The sequence below is a fragment of the Aphanomyces astaci genome (assembly GCF_000520075.1).
Source record: "Aphanomyces astaci strain APO3 unplaced genomic scaffold supercont1.26, whole genome shotgun sequence".
Taxonomy (NCBI): Eukaryota; Oomycota; class Saprolegniomycetes; order Saprolegniales; family Verrucalvaceae; genus Aphanomyces; species Aphanomyces astaci.
In genome coordinates, this window is record NW_009798289.1 from 90,574 (window position 1) to 100,882 (window position 10,309).

Below are 10,309 nucleotides of genomic sequence, written 5' to 3' on the forward strand. Positions count from 1 at the left end.
GGTTGGGCTGCCTTCCGGAATCACCATGTCAAAACACGGTTTCAACATTGTAAGGTAATTGGAGTCGATGGATTGGCTGAAATGAATTATTTTGGTGCTCTCTAGTTGGCTGAATTGGAATCTAAAAATACATACATATGGATATCGACCAACACTTGACCTTTGGGCAATGGAAGAGCTACAGAAGAAGAAGGAAGAGTTGCTACGCGCACAGCGGGAGAACGCGGACAAGTTCAACGCTATATTGAACGGACCTGGTGGCCTCAATGAGACAAGCCGTAAGATGTGCAAGAACCTCGAGGCTGCGATCTCGGCATCGAAAAAGCCCGGGTACTTCATGTACTTTGAACAGCCCGACGTTGTCAAAGCCGTCGTGAAGAACGGCGAGTTGCGCAAGCTGCAGACGATGATTGTGCAGCTCCAGCAAAAGATCGACCAAGTCGACGTCGAGATTGCCAACCACTCCAAAGGCCTTGCCAGTCATACGACAGGAGGAGGTGGCCGAGAAACGGACATCCATAGCCTCAAGCAGTGGTTATCTACGTACGGCACTCCGAAACCCGTGTCGAGCGGCATGATGACATGCTTCTCCGCGAATCCTAAGGTATATGGCGGCACGGAGCATTACTCTGCCTTCAAATCGCAGTCCACGACCATGAAGAAAGGCAGGATCACGAAGTAAACACAGGGGTCGCAGTGATATATTTGGTTAGTAAAATTTAAAAAGTCGAGTATTTGCCCAACTTGTCCACGTTTCGAAAGTTGTTGCCGGCGTACACGGCCTTGTCGCCCATCTCTTCTTCGATGCGGAGCAACTGGTTGTACTTGGCCAAGCGTTCCGAGCGGCATGGCGCACCAGTCTTGATCTGGCCCGCGCTCAGCCCGACCGCCAAGTCGGCAATGAACGAGTCTTCGGTTTCCCCGCTGCGGTGGGACGCCATGATGCCCCAGCCGGCCTTCTTGGACATGGTCACGGCTTCGATGGATTCCCAGATCGACCCGATTTGGTTGACCTTGAGGAGCAGAGCATTGCACGCTTTTTCGTCGATGGCCTTCTTGACGCGGGTGGGGTTGGTCACGGTCAAGTCGTCGCCCACGATTTGGACGTGGTCACCGACGACAGCCGTCAACTTCTTCCACGACGCCCAGTCGTCTTGGTCAAACGGGTCTTCGATCGACACAATGGGGCTGTGGTCCTTGCATTGTTCAATGAACGACTGGTACACGGCGATCAACGCATCTGCCGAGATCTTGTCCGTGTCGGCGGCGTTTTCGTTCTTGAAGTCCAAGTTGTAGCGGGCGTCGTCCTTGCCCGTGTAGAATTCCGACGCGGCAACGTCCATGCCGATCTTCACCTTGTCGGTGTACCCGGCAAGTTCAATGGCTTCTTGAATCAAACGAAGGGCTTCGCCGTTTTCTTGGATGTTGGGGGCGAACCCGCCTTCGTCACCGACGGCGGTCGCATCCAAACCGTAACGCTTGTTGATCACCTTCTTCAACGTGTGGTAGACTTCCGTGCCGATTTGCATGGATTCCGTGAAGCTGGTGGCGCCAGTAGGCAAGATCATGAATTCCTGCATGGCCAACTTGTTGCCGGCATGCGAACCGCCGTTGATGATGTTGAACGAAGGCACGGGAAGACAGGGGGTAGGGTTGCCGGCCAAGTCGGCAATGTGTTGCCACAACGGCACGCCCTTGGCGGCGGCACCGGCCTTGCACACGGCGAGGGACACGGCCAAGATCGAGTTGGCGCCGAGCTTCTTCTTGCACCAGCCCCATTCGTTCTTCGTGCCATCGAGGGTTTCCACCATGTACACGTCGAGTTCCTGTTGGTTCTTTTCGTCCTTGCCGATAAGGGCAGGGGCAATGATCGAGTTGACGTTGTTCACGGCCTTGGACACTCCCTTGCCGAGGTACGCCTTGCCGCCGTCGCGGAGTTCCAACGCTTCAAACTCACCCGTGGACGCACCAGAGGGCACAGCGGCGCGGAACAACCCGTGTTCGGTCACGAGGTCGACTTCCACGGTGGGGTTACCACGGGAGTCAAAGATTTGGCGCGCTTTGATGGAGATGATCGGCATGTTTGTTCTTGGAAGCAAATTCGAGAATGACCAGCGGGGGAATTCCCTCGAAATGGATTCCCCTACATCCGGCCACCTGGCGGTATTGCCCACAGGTACCTTGCACACTTCAACACTATACAAGGGAATTACCAGCTACTCCAAGCAAAAGATCATTTGTTCTCTCGTTTGCTTGTGGAATCGAGTAAGTGCATCAAGACCTGAGAGTTCTATCATGTAGGTATCCTGTCTTCATGCCTTCCTCCCGAGGCTGGCGCATGTAGTTTGACTTCCACGAGGTCGAACCTACACGACGGAGTCCAAGGCGTCCCATTCACCTCAAGATACTTCGCGCACCACCGCCGCGCGTTTCCTTGTTTCAAGATAAAAAAGGCCCTTGTATACTTTAATCAAGACATCAAATTGCGCATTCTGTGCCATCAAGGTGCAAGGCTACTCTCAAAATGTAACAGTTTATTGGCTGAAATGGAGGAAATCAGCCATGACGCACTGATGTCAACCTTGAATCATCCAATCATAGTGTACTAATTTCGACACGACCGTGACCAAGATGAAGAGTTTGGATGTGCGAAGAGGCATCGAGCGGCACCGCAATTGTCGCGTCTATCAGACTGACACTTTGACGCGTGTTCATTGAGGGATTGCTAGATGTTGAGCTCCATCGTCATGCCTTGCAAGGCCACTGTGCTGGTCGTGGATTTGTGTCCGCCTTTGAGAGTTGACTGATTGTCGTAGAGTACCAGTATGGTGATTGATCTAAGGTGTCGACTCCACATCGTCATCGATGGGATTCTATGACGAGAGGTATAGATAGATTCATCTCACGGCTCAATGACAATGCCGTATGCGGAGAGAAGGTACTATGTGATAGCCACGAATGAGAGCCAAGCCATTTCAGGGATACTTAACACACATACATTTGTCAATGGATGCGGCTGGTGGTTTCAACGTAAAGAGGCGTATAGCCACACAGCCACGTGACCTACCGCTACCGCTCTAGTTTTCGACCACGATGGAGTACCACGTAAATCAACATTGAGGACGCGACGGACGGCCCAGTGGTTGTCTTTGCTGACCGAGCGCTCCGAGTGTACGATGCGGTTTTACAAATGGACCCTGGACGAGGATGCCAATGACTTCACACGAAATCAAAAGCACGCGATGGAGTCTCTAGCCGACGGTAACCACTTGACCATGATATTCCAACGTTACTGTAGCTGCAATTCAAAGCTGGGATCACGACATCATTCGTAGCCTATAGTGCGTCGGAGATGAAGCAGCGTTCATGGTCAACTACGTCCGTTTTTGTAGTTCAGAGCCGTCGAATTCTTCGAAGCCCAGCGAGCTGTGTTGCAAGATGAGACAATTGCAGTATCCTCCACGGTACACCTGCGCAACCTCTGCAAGCGACACCACCGACATGTCATGCTACGTACTCCGGAGTAGTAATTACTGAGAGCTACAAGTTCATCGTATACCAAACTTGATACTGTAGCCATCATGATAAGACTCCTTTCTTGCCAGCGGGAATCCCTCCGAGAAGGCTCTTTCTTCCCCACTGAAACGATAGCTCTCGACAATGTACGCCTTCGGGTCAAGCAAATGTACAGGGAACAACTGCCCTTTTCACTTCAGTTCGAACCTGTTGGTGGTCGGTGTTGCGTACAGGATGAGCTCGACAAGGCTACGTTCAATGCAGGCGCACCAATGCCAAACGTGTATATCTATCGCGTTTACATGGTACAAACTATTTCAATTCCCCGGCAGGCCTTTAGTTCGTCGCGGTTTCAACGACTTCACCTGCTGGGTTCAATCGAGCGCTTCGCAGAGCTTCAGAGATACGGTATCGCGCCAAGGACCCCTTCGTTCCAAGCTCGGCCATCGACGTAATGCTCATGAGGTAGTTGTCCAAGCCACCGGCCTTATCTACGCATCGCAGGGTGTGCGCAGTCACGTGCAACGGGATCTTTTCGTCCAACGCTTCGCTGTACAGCGCCTTGTGTTGGGCATTGACCTTCCAAGCGCGACGCGTCTTACGCTGTGAAAACGACACATTGTTACCGAATCGCTTGTCGCGGCCGGCAAAGAGACCACGAGCGGCACGACCAGACACATGCTGCGGTGGCGCGGCCCGCGCAAACTGTTGCATCAAGAACGAGATGGAGCTCATCGCTTTCGAATTTTGCGCTCCAGTAGTTTCCAGGTGAATAAGAACCTTTGATTTCGCATACTGTATTGTGATGCTGGCCTTACAAGGTTTATCCGTATGAAACCGGAAATAGTCACATCAGGTACCTTGTATTAATACATCATACTATTAATAAGAGCATCTCCAACGGTAAATTCTAACCTATTGCTAAAGCATACTGGTAGGTTAAAGTCAAACTTCGTTTTTACGGTTGCTATTTTAACACTATCCGGACTTTTTAGAAATTTCGTCCCGCAGAATTTCTATTTTCGTGTGAAATAGCAACAAACCCTCCGGATAGAGCAAGAGTTTCTATTCTATATCCGTAACTTCGAATTGAAATAGAAATAAAAACGCCGTTGAAGATGCTCTAACTATCGAGTACTAGTACCAACTATTGGCCCAAATTTAAATGTACTTGTACTGTATAAACAAATACCCTCTAATAATAACTAACTTTGCAGTACTTGAGACCTTGAACGTTATTAATAACTGAAAAAGATGACGTAAATTCTTTCCCAAGCGCCAGAAACTTCGAGTAATGACAACCAATATTACCATGCGTACTTAACCTATCACTTCAAGCAATAGTACAGTCTGTATACGAAAGCTAAGTTGAACTTGATGTTTCAGTTAGTTTCGTCAACTTGCAGTGGGGACACCGTTCATTTTATTCGTTCATAGAATTTACATTCGTTTTTTGTATCGAACTGTATTTTGACAAATTATGCTTGATGTCGTTTTGGCTTATTGGGGCCAAATCCAAATTTGCACGCGGCCCAGCATCCATGGCGACATCCTTTGGCGATGTCCGAGTGCTTGGGCATCTTACGGAAGAGTACGCGCAGATCTTGACCCCGGATTCGCTCCGATTCGTGGCCTACCTCCATGATACCTTTGAACCCCGTCGTCAGGCGCTGCTGCAGGATCGCGTCGCACGCCAAACCCAGCTCGATGCAGGTGTTCTCCCGACATTCCTGCCCCAAACAAAGTACATCCGTGACGGCAACTGGCATGTTGCGAGCATTCCCAAGGACCTAGAAGACCGACGCGTGGAGATCACGGGGCCAGTGGACCGTAAGATGGTGATCAATGGGCTCAACTCGGGCGCCAAGTGCTACATGGCTGACTTGGAGGACTCGAGCGCCCCCACGTGGGCGACGGTGGTGTCGGGCCAGATCAACCTCCGCGATGCAGTGCGTCGCACGATCACGTACGAGCAACCTGGGACGGGGAAGCAGTACGCGTTGAACGCGTCGACGGCGACGTTGCTCGTCCGGCCGCGGGGGTGGCATCTCGACGAAGCGCACATGACGGTCCGTGGCGCCGTCGTCTCTGGCAGTCTGTTCGACTTTGGTCTGTTCTTCTTCCACAACGTGCACGAGCTTCGCCTCCGCGGGTCTGCGCCGTACTTCTACCTCCCCAAGCTCGAAGGCCACCTCGAGGCGCGGCTTTGGAACGATGTGTTTGTCGCTGCGCAGCAGTACTTGGCGGTTCCTGTCGGCACGATTCGCGCGACAGTCCTCATCGAGACGCTCTTGGCCGGGTACGAAATGGACGAAATCCTGTTTGAGCTCAAGGAGCACTCGAGCGGACTCAACTGCGGCCGCTGGGACTACATCTTTTCGTTCATCAAAAAGTTACGCGCCCATGCGTCGTATGTACTTCCGGATCGGTCGGCCGTCGGCATGACGGCTCCGTTCATGGCGTCGTACGTAAAGCTCCTCATTGAGACGTGCCACCGCCGCGGCGCGCACGCGATGGGCGGGATGGCTGCGCAGATCCCCGTCAAGAACGACCCCGCCCTCAACGACCGCGTCATGGCGGCGGTGCGCGAGGACAAGCTGCGCGAAGTCCGCGCGGGTCACGACGGTACGTGGGTGGCGCATCCGGGGCTTGTGAGCGTGGCCATGGACGTGTTCGACGCCCACATGCCGACGCCCCATCAGATCGCCAAGAAGGGGGAGGACGTGTCCGTGCAGGGGGAGGACCTGCTGGAGGTGCCGACCGGCGGACGCATCACGGTCCAGGGTTTGGAAGAGAACGTCGACGTTGCCCTCGTGTACACGGAAGCGTGGCTACGAGGAATCGGATGCATTCCACTGCACAACAAGATGGAGGATGCTGCGACCGCCGAGATTTCGCGGAGTCAAGTGTGGCAGTGGTTGCATCACGGCCAGTCGGCAGAATATGAACATGGAGAGAAAAATGTCATCACCAAGCCGTGGGTGTTGGAGATCTTGGACGCGGCTGTGGCCCGCCACGTCACGACCACGTCCCCGCACAAGTTTGAGCTCGCGGCGGAGATTGTGGGGAAATCGCTTACCAGCGACAGTTTTGAGGACTTTCTCACGTTGCCGTGCTACCCTCACATTACCTCGTTTGCGTAAACTCCCCTATATAAAAAGTATAATGGAGATGAAACGAGTGCACTACGCAAACAAACGCTTGTTGATTTGAATTGAATGGTGTTAAGGATGTGCTTGTATTACTACTCTATTATAATAATAGTAATAGTAACGTTATGTCCCTGTAGGCATATTGAACAAGTCACATGATGTACATACAGTATTCACACCTCTCCATGTCCTCATGTGTATCTCGTTGGACTGCGTGCAATGAAGTCATATGCACAGGCTAAGAATAACGTTAGGGGTTTAAACAAGCCTCAAAACATAAGCGACGGTGTTGGATTCGTGTGAGAGCTTTTACTTTTTCAGACTTACTATTGACAAATCGATTACTCCTTGTAAATTGAAGTTAGTGCTTTATCACCAAATCGGCAGACAATCGATAGACCAATCAAAACCCAGAACACTAATCAAATCCACTCCAATGCAACATCGAATTAGTGTGTGACTGAAATTAGTGTGAGCCTCGAACGATCGATAGATTTGGCGAATCAGCACAAAAGTCCAAATTTTGGGTAAAAGGACAATAAAAGTAAATCTGAACGCTTACAGTTAGTTTGTCGCGCACTGGTGCATCAAGCCCATGAATCCTTGTACCCAAGGCACGAAATCTGAATTCTCCCGTCGGATCAGTTCACGCCGCACGTACGCGTCCTTCTGGTCGTCTTGGATGCCCGTCACATCGACGCCCCTCAGCGCCGCGAACTCGTCCACACTCACAAACCCGCCGCCAGGTCGAAATATGTGCGACACATGGCTCACAACGCGCAGCAAGATGTGTGTTGGCGATACCTGCCGAACCTCGGTCCTACATGCAACAACAACAAAGCTAAGTCTACCGTCCACAACAACCCCCGAACGAGGTACGCACGCACCACGACATGTTGTGCTGCTGCTTGTGGAGGGGGTCACACAGATGGGCTTCGTCGTGTTCGACTTGGCGCATGACCATGATGAACCTGTTGGCTTCGACGAAGTGTCCTTGGAGTGAGTTCACGAAGATGCCTTTAGGAGTGATGGTACGAAACAGGCGTGTGTTGGGTGTCGTCTCTTCCACCACCTAATCAAACACAAAGATCAGTCACGTGTTGACCCTCCATATTCGTTCATCTGTCTATGTACTTGCCATGTCATTGGAATTGAATAACATTGCCGGCCACATGTTGGACGCAACCAGGCGTCGAAACATTTGCACCGTGCCTGGCCACGAGAACTGCATCCTTTCCACGCCCGTAATCGGATCGCTATCGTCTGACGCTTGAATGTCAAATTTGAAAAAATCGTCGTGATAGCTCGCGGCAGGAAGCAACGTGAACGGCTCGTGTATGTTGTGGTACATGTGCTGTGTGAGCCACTCCTTGCCCAGGTTTCGAGCACTCGGGTCGGCCGCCAACGTCGCACTGTGCCACGCATGATTGCTGCGGGACATGGGCGACTACATACACATACGCAATGATTTCACTCGCGTGTCGCTATGGAAATCTGAAAATGTACCGGAATGTTCATCATGACAAAGCGTTGCATGGCCTTCGTGAGGGATTGATACTCTTGCGTTTGAGTAATCAGTGACTGGCGGTCCGTCAAGACCCGGTGGGCTTCTCTTTTGAACACTATGGCAATGGAATGCCAGGACAAAGGACCATCGCTTGCTTCACGCGGCGCCATGGACGGCGGCGGTATGCTGGCTTGAAGGCCATCAAGGATCGGCTGAAGGTGCTCTATCTGTGCTTTGACAATCGCCCCATCAGAATTCAACTTGCGGCGATGCGCGCGCTGCTTCTCTCGGAAGTACCGACGCCGAGCGAGAGTTTTGTCGGCAACGCCAAACGTAGAGGCGCCTCCATTGGACGACATGCTTGCCTTGAGTTCTGCCGATACGTAATCTGCCTACTCTGGAAGAAAATACTTCGACGAATAAGCAAGTCTCTATACAATGTATACAATGGTGCATAGTTTGCTGTGCATAGTTTAAAACAAAATTGATGCCAGCAGTCCGGTAAACGGAAAAAATCCGCATAACAATGATATCCGGAAATGAACCCTGACGCATAAGTTTGCATGACCCGGAGGCATAAGTTTGTGTTAACGTGGAATTCACTTGTGAGAGATCCTTGACCACCTTTCCGCCCTACATAGTCAATAGTAGGCCGTCATTCCAACCTGCACCTGGATACTGTAGTCAGTCTGAAGATGCTCGACAATGTTGGGACTGAGGATTTCGGTCTCACAGTCAATTTTCAGAATGGAGTGCAAAGCTCACCCGCGCTTCAGTTGGACAAGGTCGTTATACTGTAGGTACTGTACATGGACTCACCATGGACGATGCGGTTGAGAATGACGACTGTTCTAATGTGTTAATTGATGGAGTAAGGAATAATTGATGAAGTAAGGAAACTCAGTCATTCACACATGAAAACTTGTGCCACTGCTCAGCGAAGGTTGTGCTTTGGCTGGGCTGCTAATGCACTTGACGAGTTTAGTGAAGTGTGAGCCACGAGCGCGTTTGAAGGATCCATTTGTTCAAAGGAAAGTGATTATTGTAAGGGGCTGGTCTGTGAAAAACCATCCACGCTTAACTAGGAATTGGCTTGCTGTCAACTACTGGTACATGATACCGATAATTGGACAAAATTATCCATTGATGGCATGTTATTGGCTAATTCGTCAAAACTGTATTTTACAGTCGCGACTGTAAATCTGACCGATTTGCAATCTCGCTGTATTTTACAGTCGCCCGGTGGGGTTGTCAAAACTGTAAATAATCCGGATAGAACTGTAAAATAGCGTTTAACGTAAACGGCTACTACTCTGGTCCACAATGACTGTGCCAAAGTTTAGACTTGGATATAGTATAGGGAGCGGTTCAAGAATATCTTGAAAATTGTATTGGATTCTGAAAACGTATAACTGAGTCGGCAAATAGAATTGTATTTTTATTCAACGACGAAAACTACTCATTCAAGAGAATTGACCAAGCCCTCAAGGTGAATTTCTTCGCCCAGAAGACAGCTCAAGTGAACTAAGGCCTCTTCATACGTCGTCGAGTTGCATTCAACAGTGAAAGAGGACAAGTTCTTAATAGTCGTGTCCTTATTCATGTGTGGAAGCTTATAGTCGTTGCTGCCTTGAATTTCAATTGACTTTTCCAGGACTTTTTGGAAAGTTATGAAAGTCTTTGACAGCGTGTCGACTGGCAACTCATAAAACGCCGTTTCTACCGCATCAATTAGCTCCTCGATGGTACGAGTGCACTTTTGATGCTGTAGACTTTGAATAGAGTTCCAAAAAATCCTAAGTCTAAGACATTAAAGTCGGGGCTGTTCGCTGGCTGGTTGGCGATGGAAATGCCTTCGACGCCCCGTGTTCGCAGCATGTCAGTCGTTACACACCGATGTGGACTTGCATTGTCCTGTTGGACGACAACGCCGTGCTGCAGACGTCCTCGGGGGAACTTGGCCTTGATCGCAGGCACAACTTTGTGCAGCACGGCGTCGAGGTACACGTCGCTGTTCACGGTCTGGGGGACCGTGATAATGGTCCCCTTGGGCCGGTTCTTGCTTGTTCGGGCCGCCGGCGACCGCTGCACGAAGGGCCACACGCCAACCTTGCCACTGAACACTTGCTTGGTG

The 10,309-nt window shown here is 50.9% G+C and overlaps 5 protein-coding genes across 5 annotated transcripts in view; 2 read left to right on the plus strand and 3 right to left on the minus strand.

The window, feature by feature from the left end:
* Window positions 1-162: 162 nt before the first annotated feature.
* Window positions 163-2,100, minus strand: H257_10012 (enolase). Its single transcript, XM_009836432.1, has one exon. The coding sequence runs from the start codon at window positions 2,079-2,081 to the stop codon at window positions 720-722; it is 1,362 nt and encodes a 453-aa protein (XP_009834734.1). The 5' UTR covers window positions 2,082-2,100; the 3' UTR covers window positions 163-719.
* H257_10013 (hypothetical protein) lies at window positions 164-2,098 on the plus strand. Its single transcript, XM_009836433.1, has one exon. It carries the CDS (start codon window positions 170-172, stop codon window positions 680-682), a length of 513 nt encoding a protein of 170 aa, XP_009834735.1. The 5' UTR covers window positions 164-169; the 3' UTR covers window positions 683-2,098.
* Window positions 2,101-3,732: 1,632 nt separating the features above from the next.
* H257_10014 (hypothetical protein) lies at window positions 3,733-4,296 on the minus strand. Its single transcript, XM_009836434.1, has one exon. The coding sequence runs from the start codon at window positions 4,249-4,251 to the stop codon at window positions 3,853-3,855; it is 399 nt and encodes a 132-aa protein (XP_009834736.1). The 5' UTR covers window positions 4,252-4,296; the 3' UTR covers window positions 3,733-3,852.
* A 677-nt stretch (window positions 4,297-4,973) lies between these two features.
* H257_10015 (malate synthase A) lies at window positions 4,974-6,718 on the plus strand. Its single transcript, XM_009836435.1, has one exon. The coding sequence runs from the start codon at window positions 5,004-5,006 to the stop codon at window positions 6,657-6,659; it is 1,656 nt and encodes a 551-aa protein (XP_009834737.1). The 5' UTR covers window positions 4,974-5,003; the 3' UTR covers window positions 6,660-6,718.
* A 514-nt stretch (window positions 6,719-7,232) lies between these two features.
* H257_10016 (hypothetical protein) overlaps window positions 7,233-10,309 on the minus strand; it is a gene marked incomplete at both ends in the record, with an annotated part of 6,463 nt that continues 3,386 nt past the window's right edge. Inside the window, 5 exons of the mRNA XM_009836436.1 lie at window positions 7,233-7,488; window positions 7,556-7,740; window positions 7,807-8,115; window positions 8,175-8,567; window positions 9,985-10,197. Of these exons, the coding sequence (XP_009834738.1) occupies window positions 7,233-7,488; window positions 7,556-7,740; window positions 7,807-8,115; window positions 8,175-8,567; window positions 9,985-10,197 (1,356 nt within the window). The remainder of the gene's footprint in view (window positions 7,489-7,555; window positions 7,741-7,806; window positions 8,116-8,174; window positions 8,568-9,984; window positions 10,198-10,309) is intronic.

Excerpts from the sequence above, each read along its gene's own strand:
- H257_10013 (XM_009836433.1), top strand. The coding sequence starts at position 170 with ATGGAAGAGCTACAGAAGAAGAAGGAAGAGTTGCTACGCGCACAGCGG.
- H257_10012 (XM_009836432.1), bottom strand. The coding sequence starts at position 2,081 with ATGCCGATCATCTCCATCAAAGCGCGCCAAATCTTTGACTCCCGTGGT.
- H257_10014 (XM_009836434.1), bottom strand. The coding sequence starts at position 4,251 with ATGAGCTCCATCTCGTTCTTGATGCAACAGTTTGCGCGGGCCGCGCCA.
- H257_10015 (XM_009836435.1), top strand. The coding sequence starts at position 5,004 with ATGTCGTTTTGGCTTATTGGGGCCAAATCCAAATTTGCACGCGGCCCA.